The 15,878-nt window shown below is 41.5% G+C and overlaps 1 protein-coding gene across 1 annotated transcript in view; it reads left to right on the forward strand.

Annotated features, from left to right (window-relative positions):
• Positions 1–1,354, forward strand: part of TRAF5 (TNF receptor associated factor 5) — a 45,664-nt gene extending 44,310 nt beyond the window's left edge. The window contains exon 13 of the mRNA XM_060130892.1: positions 429–1,354. Within this exon, the coding sequence (XP_059986875.1) occupies positions 429–1,006 (578 nt within the window). The 3' untranslated portion in view covers positions 1,007–1,354. The remainder of the gene's footprint in view (positions 1–428) is intronic.
• The last annotated feature ends 14,524 nt before the right edge of the window (positions 1,355–15,878 follow it).

Below are 15,878 nucleotides of genomic sequence, written 5' to 3' on the forward strand. Positions count from 1 at the left end.
ATTCCAAGAACAGGGAGTGATGGTTTTTTAAGGAGAGTAGACAAAAATGAGAAGGGGAAAGATGTGGTGGGAACATTGTTTTAAGTATAGAAAAAGAGACAGGCTTGGCTGTTTCAAAGCCTTCCCGTTAGAAAGCTGTGGGGCTTACCATGCAGATGCCCGCTAGCTCAGTACAGAGTGCATCTTCTCAACACTTTGGTGAGCCTCAGATCAAGAGGACGCATTTGGGTTTTCTTGGTGCCAATCTTGCCAAGACACAAGAATCACGGAGTTGATATTATTAATAGGAATTGTCCATTGGTGGACATTGAATTCAGTTCATCTTTGGGATGTCAGAATTTTCTTGGTTCTCTTCGGATAACAAAATTCCTCTTTGGGCAAATTTTAAAGACAACTTTAAGGCCTTCAGAGTCTTTTTTTCCTTGCAGTTGTTTTGGAAGGGGAGACTAACAAACATGATGCCCACATTAATATTCATAAAGCACAGCTGAATAAAAACGAAGAGCGATTTAAGCTGCTAGAAAGTGCCTGCTATAACGGAAAGCTCATCTGGAAGGTCACAGACTACAAGCTGAAGAAGAAGGAGGCGCTGGACGGACACACAGTATCCATCTTTAGCCAGCCCTTCTACACCAGCCGGTGTGGCTACAGGCTCTGCGCTAGAGCGTACCTGAATGGGGACGGGTCCGGGAAGGGGACGCATCTGTCGTTGTACTTTGTGGTGATGCGAGGGGAGTTTGACTCACTGTTGCAGTGGCCATTCAGGCAGAGGGTGACCCTGATGCTTTTGGACCAAAGTGGCAAAAGGAACCACATTATGGAGACCTTCAAGGCTGACCCCAATAGCAGCAGCTTTAAAAGACCCGATGGGGAGATGAACATTGCCTCTGGCTGTCCACGCTTCGTGGCTCATTCCACTTTGGAGAATGCCAAGAACACCTACATTAAAGATGACACCCTGTTCTTGAAAGTGGCTGTGGATCTAACTGACCTGGAGGATCTCTAATCACTGCTTCTGGGGTGATAAAAGGACTCCTTGAATCCAGAACCTTTGGTTAATGTAGTGACTGAATGTAGGCTCGACACACACTTGTATTTGGCTCTTTGCCCTTAATGTTTGAAGTCATTTTGAGATTTCTCAAGTGCTGTCTTCTTTTTACATTTTATTCTGTCCCAGTTTGAAACTGACAATACTTAGAATATCTTCTCATTATTTATATTTTTATATCTCTTGAAAGATGCTAATTTTCTTAAAGGTAAGGTCTGGGGCATACCTCTTTTACTGGTGCTTAGTGTGGGGTCTCAGGGTGGGCCCTCTATAATATTAAATGTCATTGAGGACACAGAAGTAGAATTTCCAGTTGAAAATGCTTTGGGTTTTTTTTTTTTTTTTTTTTTTGGTACGCGGGCCTCTCACTGTTGTGGCCTCTCCCGTTGCGGAGCACAGGCTCCGGACGTGCAGGCTCAGCGGCCGTGGCTCACGGGCCCAGCCGCTCTGCGGCATGTGGGATCTTCCCGGACCAGGGCACGAACCTGTGTCCCCTGCATCGGCAGGCAGACTCTCAACCACTGCGCCACCAGGGAAGCCCCATGCTTTGGTATTTTATATTTGACCTTTTGATTCTAGACCTGACCGTAAGCCTGCAAAAACTATCTTTTAGGATAGGCTACTCCAGTTAGGTAGATGGGTAATGTACTTCAATCTGCCCAGTTTGGACCAGACTTTTTCTGGTTATATACTGTATTTGTGGAAATTACTACACCTTTAATATTTTCATTAAGTTTACCAGGAGTCAGCAAGCACAGTTTTGCAAGGATGCATAAGAAGTGGTGAATAGAGTAAGCATTTTCATTCTCCCTGTTGAAGTAAAGCAGAAAGCACGGCATAGTTTATACATAAGGAGGTACAGCCATCCAGCTAAAGTTCAGATTTTATTAGGTTCAAGCATGTGAAAAAAACGTTTTCAAACAAAATGATCAAATATTATGTTTCATAAGATTCAACTTAATAAATAATATATATGTACATGTATACAAATAGTTTAAAGGTATTTGGTAAGAATAGTAAATTAATATGAGGATGGGCAGAATTTAGTATATGATGGAGAAAATGTCAAAAATGGATAAGAGGAATTTAAAACCTAGGGAGAACACCACTGCAATTTCCTATGGGTGTTCGTACTCCCATCCGAAATTGATGGCTAAAAGCAGTATCTCCTATTCTTTTTGAGAGGAATTTTGAATTCATAAATTGATATGAAAATGGGCACTTATGTAAACTTGTGATGTTTCTTGTCGAAGTCCTGAGTACTTTGTGAAGAACAGAAATGATCGTGTTCTTCTACATCTATCTGTATGGGTCTGGGAGTGTAAATACAAGTCTACCTGAGTCCTTCTGACTCTTGATAAGCCTGAGCTTAACAAGAAAACTACCCAGTTTTCCTGAGCCCTAACTCTTGTTATGCCACCGAGCATGGCCGACACTCAGCTGGCTCCCTTGAGCGTGCAAGGGCAAGCTGCTCACTCGGGTGATGACCACACACCTTAAAACTTTTGATCAGTTGACCTCACAGAAGCATATGATTTACACCAATGGCTTCTGGAATAAATGGAACTTTCTTCATCTCTCCTGTGAAATTTCCAAGATACCAAAGACTCATACTGCACAAATCTTCCCAAAGGGTTAAATTCAAAGACCTAGGTTCACAATAGAAATCTGCTAAAGAACTACCCTGAATATGCTGGTGAACTGGGGTACAGCTGACGGTCAGCACATTCTCTCAGGCAAACTCAGGAAGTGTTTCTCTAGACCCCAGAGCTGGACGCAGGTGGCGCTGTGTGCTTGTTTTCAATGTTTCTCATCAAGTCCAAAGTCATCCTTGTGTTCCTGAGGAACAGATCACACTGTTGTAACTAGTTTTAAGTCTTTGATGTGAAAAACATTTTAAAAAGCGAATTTATCAAAATACTGATTTTGTGCTTTAACCAACTTCTCTACATAAAAAATGTAAGTCACGGCATGGTTTGCCTTATGAGTTCAGAGTCCCTTCATCATTGAAACAGTGAACACAAAACAAGGTATTCTGAAATAAAAAGCACTTCTTTCTCACAAAATAAGAGTTGTGAATTTTGTTTTAAGGAAGTCGAGCCATGGAAACTTATTTTTCCTTTTTAATGATCTGAACGGTTATTTTTATTCTGTATCTGTAAGATTTAAATTTTTATTTCCATTTTCGTCTGATTTCAGTTCCTGATGAAAAGAAAACAATACACTAGGCATAAAAGGGGAGTCAACAACCTTGAGAAAGGTATGTGCAGGATTCAAATAGGGTGGGGAGGTGGGGTACATACTAATGCACCTTAACAGATCTGAATTCTAACCTCTGGTCTCCAGATGTGATGATTTCAGAGAAACAAGAAATAGTCACAGGGTCAATTCCAAGTGCCAGTCTTGAGTGCTCAGAAATGGGACACAGAGCCACGAACCCTTTGTGATGGCCCTTGGACAATCGGTCCACACTGCAACTACCTCTTTTCTCTTGAAAGTGGTTGCAGACATCGGTCTTAATCTTACATAAGAATTCTGGGCTGGAGATAAAGCTTTGATGGATGCACAATAGAGGACCCGGTGGTGGAATCCCCTGGGAACACCACACTTTAGGGAGGAGGAAGAGGAATCTGCAAAGCATTTGGAGAAGAGGTCAGAGGTTAGAGAAGTACCAAGGGAGGTGGGAAGGGAACTGAATGTCAGCAGGGCCAAATGCCACCCTGAGAATAGCAGTCGCTCCCAGGGTACCACCTCCAGCACTCCTGAACTCATTATCTCCCCCAGGCTGCTCCCTCCTCTGTCTGTATCTTTGACCCTGGCCTTTGCCTTAAGCTGCAGACCCCTATATTCCAAGTACCTGCTGAACATCTAAGCATGGAAGTCCCACAGGCACTTTCAAGTACACTTCACCAAAACTGAACTGGAGATCTTCCCAGTCTCCCCACCACTCTCAGCCTGTGACTCCTCCCGTTTATACCACCCCAGTTAGTGACGTCAGCATCCAAGCCAGAGTCCGGACACTATGAATCCCCCCTCACTTTCCCCATCTAGTCACCCACCCAGTATGCCAACGGGACCTCCAAATAATTTCTTAAAACTATTCCTACTACTCTTATCCCTACTGCCTACTACTGCCCTATTTGCTGGCCTACAGTTTTTGCTTCACAACTATTCTCCCTGTTTTCTTCTTTTGCCTCTTTCAGATCCAACCTCACACTGACACCCAGTAATGTCTACAAAGAAAATCTGAGGGTGACTCTCCACCTCACCCCACCCACTGTGGCTCCATCACCCACAGGACAAAGCCCAGCCTCCTTGGTGTGGTGGGCAAGGCCCTGCATGCCTGCTTCTGCCTCTCCAGCCTCACCTCCTGACAATCCTACTTGGCTTTTAGCAATAGCATTCTAAGCCGTTCTGACATTAGTGCTTGTGGTACATTTTTACCTAGAATACTCTTCTCTACCCTCACCTCCTCCTTTGACTGGTGAATTCTTGCCCTTTAAGATTCTGCTTTGGCCTCACCTCCTCCAGGATTCCTTCTCAAACTAGCCCCTGCACTCAACCCCTACCCTCCACTAGGCCAAGAGCCCCTGCTCGGGGCTGTATACTTGCTTGTCTATAACTCAGTTCCTGCACTGTTCTTTTTTCCAGAAAACAAATGTTAATTGACTATATTTGTATCAGATTTTACGTTAGGTACAAATAGAACAGATACTGTCCTTGTCCTCATAAAACATAATCTGGCGGTCACTACAGCGGTGAACCAAAACGCTCACTGTGCGCATGTTCCCAGCTGCCTCTGATAGACTTTGCCTCCTAACTTCTTTCTCCTGAGAAACATGTATGTCTCAGACCATTCTGAATGTCTGTGATGCAAAGTAGAAGAATAGGCAAAAAACATTTGAAGGGAGAGCCCTAGGGGCAAAATTTATGAAGACAAGCTAAACCAATCCACATAAGGATTGGGGAGAATCAAAGAAGAGAGAAAAGAGCAGTTCCTATGGGAACTGTTGGCAATTGTGACCTGGAGCCTGTTTGATGCTTTTATTCTTCCAAGAGACCCACGTTAAAGACTAAAATACATGTTTGTATTATTTTTGGCTGTTTGAGTTACACTTGCTAGAATACAGCTCCACGTGGACATTAGACTCTGGCTCCAGGATTACAAATAAGTATATAACAATATAAGTTGTGATCAATGCCTTGAAGAAAATGACAGACTCCAGTGAAAGAGTAATGGTGCCAAGTGGGGAGAACATGTACATACTTTGGGTTGTTGGGGAAGTCTTTATGCTGAGGTCACATGATATTCGGTGCTCATGTGACATGCTTCCTGGACGCTTGGCACTTTTGAACACCCTTATAAAATCTGAGCCATTTCCTGTGAGGAAACTTGCCTCCTTGCCCTCCTTTGCAGCACAGGAATGTGGCCCAGGCCCCACCAATCAGGCACAGTCATGCAGAACTTCAACTTGAAAGATGAAGTTGGAAAGATTCAACTTTTTGTTGGAAGAAGATTTGCAAGATGAAGAAAGAAATGTGCCAGACTCTGACTTCCCAGTGGTGAGTAGACCAGAGGCAGAGCTCCTGGAACCCAGTCCTTATTTCTGTAGCTTGTGTTTATAGAAGCTGCGGGTTTGGTGTCAAGTGGCCGCAGCGGTGGATTTTCACTAGTGCCTCTAGTGTGTTTGGGTATCATACCTGGCTTTGCTGTACCTGCATCTGGCCTCTGGTCTTCCTGGAGCTTCTGTGGGCGACATTATATTAATAAAGCCCCTGTAGCAGCTAGAGTGCACTGTGTTGTTTGTAACTAAGCCTGACTAAATCAGGCTGAGACCTGAAAGACGAGTGAGCCGTGGGAGGAGCAGGTGGGATGAGAATTCGGGTCAGAGTGCACTGAGGAATAAAGAATTGGTTTAAGGAACTGAGGATAGGCCAGTGTGGTGGGAGTCCATTAGAAGAGGGGACGGTGGCACTAGATAAGGTTAGAAGAGGAGGCAGGGCCCAGGATCTAGTGCTGAAGTCATGCTGAGGAGTTTGTGATTTATGTGAAGTGCAATGAAAGTTGACCTGACGTGGGCAGGGGATTGCATGACCCGACTGACGTGTTCTAAAAAACTGCTCTATGTAGCGCATAGGTAAGAAGGGGACAAGAGAGGACATGGGGAGAGTATTAAGTTTACACCATCCTGCAGTTGTTCACAGGTCTGTGTCCTTACTAGATCACAAACTCCTCGAAGCCAAAAAGCATGTCTAATTCAAAAGATGCTCAGTGTATTAAACTGAATTGTATATGAACACTAATGCACTGAATCTTTGTAACAAATCTGCTAGGCAGGTGCGATGCCCATTTCACAGATGGAAATAAAACTGGTGATTGGAGAGAGCTATGTGTTATGTGCTAGGCACTGTCCTAAGAATTCTACACACCCAATGTATATTAACACCAGGGCTTCCCTGGTGGCGCAGTGGTTAAGAATCCGCCTGCCAATGCAGGGGATATGGGTTCGAGCCCTGGTCCAGGAAGATCCCACATGCCGCAGAGCAATTAAGCCCGCGTACCACATCTACTGAGCCCACGTGCCACAACTACTGAAGCCTGCACACCTAGAGCCTGTGCTCCGCAACAAGAGAAGCCACCACAATGAGAAGACCAGGCACTGCAATGAAGAGTACCCCCTGCTCACTGCAACTAGAGAAAGCCCACACGCAGCAACGAAGACCCAACGCAGCCAAAAATAAAAATTAATTAATTTAAAAACAAACAAACAAACATGTGAATCCTTGCAGCAATCTTATGGGGTATATGCTATTTTATCCATGTTTACAGAGAGGCAATGGACACAGAGAGGTTATGTAATAAGCTCTAGGTTATGCAGCTAATAAGTGGTAAAGCTAGGATCTGAATCCAGGCAGGCTGGCTTCAGAGACTCCACTCTTACTATGCAAGACTGCCTCATATGGGTACTGATTAACTCTACATGCTTCTATAAAAATATAATTTAAATGAGTTACTATATAATAAGAGTAACCACTGGAATAAAGACCGAATGTGTAACTTCCAAACCACTAGAGAAAAAAAACTGGAAAAAGAAACTTTATCAAACCAAAGACAGAAAAGAGAAGACAACAACAGGAAGCATGATACACAGAAAAAACAAGTTAGAATTAAACCCAAACCCAAATTTATTAAACATAAATAAGAATGACTGAAATTTTACTATTAAAAGAGGAAATACCTCAAATATGGGGGACACATGTATATGCTTTTACATATTAATCTAAAACAAAGCAAACAACTCCTTTACTAGGTATATATTCAGAGACACTCTTGCACAAACGTACCAGAAAACACATACAAGAGAGCTTACCGCCAGCACTGTCTATAATAGCGAAAGACTTGGCGGGAGGAACCCCAAACAAACAAGGCACAGCATGGATGTGGAGCAACGGAAACTCTCCCACATTGCTGGTGGAAGGGTAAATTGGTGCCAGCTCCGGAGAACAATTTGGCAATATCAAATAAAGCTGAATTGTGCAAACCCTTCCACCTTGCAATTCCATTTCCAGACATATAACCGAAAATTCTTGCCATGTGCCCAATAAGATGTGTATAAGAATTAACTCGTACCATAATGGCAAAAATCAGTAATCATTAAATTACTAGCAAAAGGAGAATGGATAAATTGCTTTATAGCCATACAATGGAATACTATTCAGCACTTAAGATGAAAAAACTAGAACTACATGAATCAACATGGGTAACTTTCACAAATATAATTTTGGTGACAAAACAAAGTTACACAATGCTATCATTTATGTTAGGTTTAAAAAGCACATGAGACAATACCATATGTTACTTACATAGCTATATATAGCATGTATAAAAGCTTTCATGAGAATGACAGATACCACATCCAGGGAAGGAGTTACCTCTGGGGAAGAAGAAAGGGAGAATGAGATTGCAGAAGGGTTCACAGGGGGCTCTAACTGAATAGGTAATACTAAAATCCGAAGCAAATATGGGAAAAATGCTAAAACGCCGTAGTTAGGTGGCTGGTATATAAGTGTTCATTATATTATTCCCTGTAACTTTATACATGTTTGTAATATTTCATATGAAACATTTTAAAGAAAATAGCTTTCAACTCAAGATTCTACAGAAAGAACAGAATAAACCAGAGAAATAAGAAGGAAGAACTTAATGAAGGCATACATTAATGAAAGAGAAAAAACTTCTAAGACAGAAGTTATTAATAAAATCAAAAATTGGTTCAGTAAATCTGATGAAGAAAAAAAGACTCCAATAAAATATGTAGGAATGAATTAAGAACAATATGAGATCAAAAAAATGTTAATAATACCACCGACAATTTTATACTAAATTTGAAAATGTAGATGTAACGGATACTTTTCCAGGAAAAAAAAAATTTATCCCTTAAAAGGCACCACTTCCAGATGGCTTTAAAGATGAGTTCTTCAAAATGTAAGTCACAATCATTCACATGCTACGTCTATTCCAGGTCATATAAAAACTTAACCTGACTGATTCATTTTGAGACCTAGCAGAAACTGATATCAAAACTAGACAACTAAAGAAAACCATAGGCCAATCTCACTTATGAATGTAGAAACAAAAATCCTAAATTAAATACACAGCAAATTGCATCCAGCAATGTAATGGAAGAACACATACTAGGATTGTAAGGATGGCTCAACATTAGAAAATCTATTACTGTAGTTCTATTGTTGTAGAGTAATGGAGAAAAGCTGTATGATCATCTCTAAAACTAATACTGAAAGTATTTGGTAATTCTCAATACCCATTTCTGATTTTAAGAAACAAACAACTTGACAATCTAGGAAAAGAACCAAATGCCTTAATTTTTTAAAGAGATATCTACCACAAACCTTTAGAAAACATTATGAACAAAACGTAGGATGCAATCCAAATAATTTCTGATAACAATAAAGTACACTTGAGGCTACTACAGCGCTGTACTGGATTCCAGGAAAAAGCCCAAATTGTTATTTACACATAAATGCTCACCTACAAAATCCAAGAGAATTCTTAAAAATACAAAGGTTCAGCGAGGTGAACACATAGATCAATATACCAAAAAACCAAATTATCCTGGGGTATAATAATAGTCCACTAGGAAGAGCAAACAAACTAGAACAGCAGCCAAACCGCTAGGGAAAAACCTAAAAGGAAATGTTGCAAAACACCAAGAAAACTGCAAGCCTTCACCTGAATAACAAAGGAACACTTGAATCGACGGAGAAATAACCACCTTGCTCAATGGTAAGTCTCCATATTGCACAAGTATCAAATCTGGGCAAATTAGTCTACCGAAAACTTTGCCATTTGGCGACATCTATTACCGAATTTGAAATGGAATCTCAAACAAGTTGCGGGAAAACGCTGCCATTTGGTGACAATCTGTTACAGAATCTGGCCCTGCTTTGAGGTTCGTGACGTGTGTGGAAGCGCTCAGCGAAGAGTCAAACCGTGACTGAAAGCCACCCGGCTACCCGCATCCCCCGCGGAAAACCGCGCGGCCGGAAGAACCACGTCGGCTCCGCCCACCTCGTGTCGCGGCCCGGGCGTTTCCGGTCGGCTGACGCATCCGCGCCCCGAGGCGTCGCAGGTCCCACCTGGAGCACCAGAGCGGGGACGGGCGTCTGGCTCGGAGGCGCTGGCCGACCTGGTTCCTCAGCACCTGCGGGCCGGGGCTGCTGAGCCCGCCCAGAAAGGTCGTTTCCCTCGCAGTTTCCAGTAAGTGACGGTCCCAGTCGGAGCTGCGGCTAGAAAGAGGCCGCGCCGGCATTTTCTTACCCTCCTCCCTTAACCCCCCTATGAAGTCCCTCCCTGGCGTCCGGGTGACTCCAGTTCTGTCCGCTACCACTCCCAGCGCTCGAGGTTTCCCGAGAAGATGTGTCCTTTCTCATGAACGCTTCGTTGATCTTAAACGGGCGCCGACCTCTCACCTGTACACTGGAGGGTGTGTTCGTGGTCTGACATTCGTCTCAGCCCTTCCTCGTCCTGCCATAGTGACGGCCCCGCAGTTACACACCATGGTAATGCGCCCGCCATCACTTCTTCCCCACCTGCCTCGGGGATATACACTTACTTTCTGCTTCAAAATCTTTTATCATCTAACGAAAATCGGTTACCAAGGACCAGCCCTCTCAGCGCGGCGCCCCTATTCCCCTCTAAAAACCCTTTTCTCATTAAATAATTGCAGCGGTTAAGGAAAGAATGCGTTAATAGTAGGATCCTGACGTAAATGACACGCATTCTTTTATTTAATCATCGCAACAATCCTTAAGTAGATACAAATGAGGAAACTGAGGCACAGAAAAGTTAATTTGCTGGAGGTGACGTAGTTTGCGTGGGATGGAGTTGAAATTTGAATCCATTTTGTAGCTCGCTCCAAAGCTGGTGCAGTCACCCCTTCATCCTTCCCCAATCCTTTGCATCCCCCTTTTCGTTGCTTCTCCTGAGGAATTTTTTTTCTGAATGCTGTCTAGAACAGTGGTCCCCAACCTTTTTGGCACCAGGGACCGGTTTTGTGGAAGACAGTTTTTCCAAGGACCGGGGATGGGGTGGGGGATGGTTTCGGGATGATTCAAGCGCATTACATTTACTGTGCACTTTATTTTTATTATTATTATATTGTAATATATAATGAAATAATTGTACAACTCACCATAATGCAGAATCAGTGGGAGCCCTGAACTTGTTTTCCTGCAACTAGAGGTCCCATCTGGGGGTGATGGGATGGCCTCAGCTCCACCTCAGCTCTTCAGGCATTAGATTCTCATAAAGAGCGTGCAACCTAGATTCCTCGCGTGCGCAGTTCACAGTAGGGTTCGCGCTCCTATGAGAATCTAATACCCTGCTGATCTGACAGGAGGCGGAGCTCAGGCGGTAATGCGAGCGATGGGGAGCGGCTGTAAATACAGATTAAGCTTCTTTGCCCTCTGCTGCTCACTTCCTGCTGTGCGGCCTGGTTCCTAACAGGCCACGGACCAGTACTGGTTTGGGGACCCCTGGTCTAGAAGATCCCAATTTATGGAAATTTGACCTCTAAGAACTTTTTCAGAGCTGCTTCTCACTCAGACCCTTGAGTGTTCCATTTTATCAGGCATGTAAGCTCTGAGTTTACACATCCCCAGTGTGTGCTTATGCCTCCTTACTTAAAAATGTACTCTTAACCCAGTATGTACTCATTAATCAGCCTTTCTCCCCTGCCTCAGTATGACTGTCATTATCATGACCACTGTTCTCAGCAAACATTTGAGCAGCTAGTTTTTGTAAGATAATAAAGATAATTGCAGTTTCAAAGAACTTTTTTCCTGACCTCAAGGAGACATATGACATTTATTCATAAAAAGCCCAAGAAAATAGCAGATAAACACTAAATCATTTGCACACAAAGCAAATTCTACAGAAGTAACTTTGGACAAAAGAGTTTTAAGTGCTAGACTTGTTTCCTTATCTGTAAAATGTTATGGTTAGGGGAGATTATTAAAAGTGTGTGAATCTAAATTCAGAAATGATTGTTCACTTTGTACTGAAGTGGGAACTGTTGGAGAGGCTGTATAGTGTGTTCTTGATACATTATAGTAGAGATGGAGATTAGTTTGAAGATTTCTCTTAGCATTCTGAACATCTGATAAGGGCTGTAGACCTTGCTCTGGAAATAAATTTCACATTTATACATCGTTTTATACTCAATTTTTAGGAGATTCATGACCCACCTCTTCCCTCCAAAGCCTACGGGTTAAAAAACCCTGATTTAGGGAGATAAAATGAACTGCATTTCAAAAGGCAAGGCTAAGCCAGCTGTGGAGGGCGTTTATCTTATAGGCAGTGGGGAACCATTGGAGGTTTAAGAAGATAAGTCTGGCAGCAGTATGAAGGGTGAATTAAAGTGGAGAAAGGCAGTAAGTCTAGTTAGGTGGCAGGTAGAATAATGTAGGTAATTCAGAAGTATTTAAGGACAGTGCCATGCAGTAAGGGAATGGGGGAAATTGCAAGGAATATTGGCAAAGACAAATCAAGAGGAGTTGGTATCTGACTGGATATGGAATTGGGTAAAGACAGGAAAGAGTCAATGATAACAAGGTTTGAGGTCTGTACAGCTGCAGATACATCCATTCTCTACTTTGTCTTCAGTTTTTTATTAGGTCATTCCTATAATATACATGCTCTAAGAGTAGATCACACTACTGATGATGGACACCAAAAAGCATAATAAGGGAATTCTACACACAACACTATACTCATAAATTCAACAACTCAGATGAAATGGACCACTGTCAAAACTACCAAAACTCACTCAAGAAGAAATAGACAGGCTGAATAGCTTTATAACTATTAAAGAAACTGAATTGGTATTTAAAAACCTTAAAAAAAAAAAAAAGGAAGCTCCAGATCCATATAGTTTCACTGGCAAGTTTTACCAAACATTTAAGAACAAAATAATAGCCATTTTACACAAGCATTTCCAGAAGATAGACGAGGAAGGAAAACTTCCCCACTCATTTTATGAAGCCAGCATTACCTGATACCAAAACCAGATAAAAACAGCACAAAAAGAAAACCAAATCAATATCCCTCATGAGCAAAGATGCAAAAATCCTCAAAAAAAATTAGGAAATTGAATTCAGCTACATGTAAAAAGAAAAATACTTTTGACTGAGTGTCATTTATCCCAGGAGTGCAAGGCTTGCTCAACATTTGAAATCAATTAATGTAATACACCATATTAACAGACTAAACAAGAAAAACTACTTGATCCTATTAATAGATGCAAGACAAAACAAAACAAAAAACCAACTGACAAAATTCACCATGAACCTGACAGGTTCACCTGTATTCCTTAAGAAAAAAAAAAAACACATTTTTTTCTGTTCAACCAAGATGAGAAAAATCATACTTTGAGCCCCAGAGTCTTATCCAGATAGAGGTCATTGGTTCTTTAATAGCTGTAGAAACGTCCTCCATCTGTGACCCAGAGGACCAGCTGGTGTGAGTTGCTTCATAAGAGGACTCAGTGACTGGAGCTTCTGACTAGTCGAGCTTTGCCTGGCCTGATTTGGACTTGGTGAGCAAGCAGTCTTGCTTGCTCCCCATCAGAGAAACTACATTGCTGAAATGGCAGAGAGATGGTGAAGAGTGAGGATGGACAGTACCATTTGATGTGGTCTTGGTAGTCTCTCCAAGAGATGGCACTATTTATCTATGCTTTTCTATCTTAAAAAATGTTGCGGGCTTCCCTGGTGGCGCAGTGGTTGAGAGTCCGCCTGCCGATGCAGGGGACACGGGTTCGTGCCCCGGTCTGGGAAGATCCCACATGCCGCGGAGCGGCTGGGCCCGTGAGCCATGGCCGCTGAGCCTGTGCGTCCGGAGCCTGTGCTCCGCAGCGGGAGAGGCCACAACAGTGAGAGGCCCGCGTACCGCAAAAAAAAAAAAAAAAAAAAAAAAAAAAATGTTGCACTTTTACAGACAGCGAACAAATGGAATGTGTACATTAAGTTTCAGAAAGGATGTAGCTGTCTTCATATCAATGTTTAATACAAAACAAAACAACTCAGTGAACTAGGAGTAACAGGGAATCTGATAAAAGGCATCTACAAGACCTAGAACTAACATCATACTAAATGGTAAAAGACTGAATGTCTCCAACCCCCAAGAATAGGAACCACACAAAGATTATGTTTTCACTACTCCTATTTCATATTTCACTAGAAGTCCTAGCAATTGCAGTAAGGAAGAAAAAGAAATAAAAGGCATTTTGATTGGAAAGGAAGGAATAAAATTGTCCCTATTTTCAGGTGACATAATTGTCTAGTAAAACTCTTAGTGCTAATAAGTGAATTTAGGAGGTTGCAGGATAAAAGGTTAACATACAAAAATAAATCATATTTCTACACTAGCAGCGAACAACTGGAAACTGACCTGCTCCCATCCCCCACAAGTGTAATACTTAGGTACTGTCTAAACCTAAAAAAACATGTGCAGGATCTATATGCTGAAAACTATGAAACACTGTTGAAAGAAATCAAAGAACGTTCATACTGTGTTCATGGATTAAAAGAATCAGTATAATTAAGATGTCAATTCTCCTTAAATTGATATATGCATTTAATGCAATTGCAATAATAAAACCCAGCAGAATTTTTGTAGATATAGTTGATTCTAAAGATATAAGGAGGGGACTTCCCTCGTGGTGCAGTGGTTAAGAATCTGCCTGCCAATGCAGGGAGCACCGGCTTGATGCCTGGTCTGGGAAAATCCCACATGCTGCAGAGCAGCTAAGCCTGTGTGTCACAACTACTGAGCCATGTGCCACAACTCCGAGCATCTGAAGCCCATGCTCCGCAACAAGAGAAGCCACTACAATGAGAAGCCCGTGCACCGCAACGCAGAGTAGACCCCGCTCTCTGCAACTAGAGAAAGCCGCTCACAGCAACGAAGACCCACCGCAACCAAAAAATAAATAAAATTTTTTTAAAATTAAAAAAAATAATGAAGTTATAAGGAAAGGTAAAAGAACCAGAATAGCAAAAATATTTTGCAAATGAATAGCAAAGTTGAAGAATTCAAACAATCTGATTTTAAGACTACTATAAAGCTACAGTAATGAAGACAGTGTGGTATTGGTGAAAGCATAGACACATAGACCAATGGAACAGAATAGAATCCAGAAATAGACCCACACAAATATGACCAATTGATATTTTTCTTAAATAATAAACATTTATTTCTGACAGTCTAGGGGCTAGAAGTCTGAGAGCAGGGTGCCGTCATGGATGGATTATGGTAAGACCCTCTTCCTGGTTGCACATGACTGACAACTGATTTCTCACTGTGTTCCTTACTGGTGGAAGGGGCTAGGGAGATTTATGGGGTCTCTCTCTTTTTTTCTTCCAGTTGTACCGAGATATAATTGATATACAGCACTGTGTAAATTTAAGGTATACAGCATAATGATTTGGCTTTCATACATCATGAAATGATTATCACAATAAGTTTAGTGAACATCCATCATTTCACATAGACACAAAATTTTAAAATATAGAAAAAAGTTTTTCTGTGATGAGAGTTTAAGATTTACTCTGGTAACAACTTTCATGTATAACATACAGTGGTGTTAATTATATTTATCATGTTGTATATTATACCCTAGTACTTATTTATCTTATAATTGGAAGTTTGTACCTTCTGACCACCTTTATCAAATTCCCCCTCCCCCCACTCCCACCTCCGGTAACCAGAAATCAGATCTCTTTTTCTAAGAGTTTATTTGGTTTTGAAGAATAATTGACCTATAACACTACATTAGTTCCTGTTACACAACATAGTGATTTGGTATTTCTGTACATTTAAAAATGATTACCACAATAAGTCTAGTTATAATATGTCACCATACAGAAATATTGCATAGTTATTGACTATATTCCCCACAATTTACATAGCAATCGATCTCTGTCTACCCTATCTACCTACCTATCTATCTGCCATCTATCTGTCTATCATCTATGATTGTTTTAGATGGCTGACCTCCTAAGTTCAAATGAATTTTAACAACCCTACAATTTTACTCCCCCCACCCATGTGTCCTGTTTTTGACATCATATTTTACATCTTTTTGTTTTGTGTATCCCTTAACTACTTACTGCAAATGATTTTACTACTTTGTCTTTTAACCTTCCTATTAGTTTTATACATGGCTGATTTACTACCTTTACTAATGAGATCTTTACTTTTGTAATTGTCATGTTTCTAGGCCTTTTCTTTTTCACTTAAGAGAAGTCC

The sequence above is a fragment of the Lagenorhynchus albirostris genome, chromosome 2 (assembly GCF_949774975.1).
Source record: "Lagenorhynchus albirostris chromosome 2, mLagAlb1.1, whole genome shotgun sequence".
Lineage (NCBI taxonomy): Eukaryota > Metazoa > Chordata > Mammalia > Artiodactyla > Delphinidae > Lagenorhynchus > Lagenorhynchus albirostris.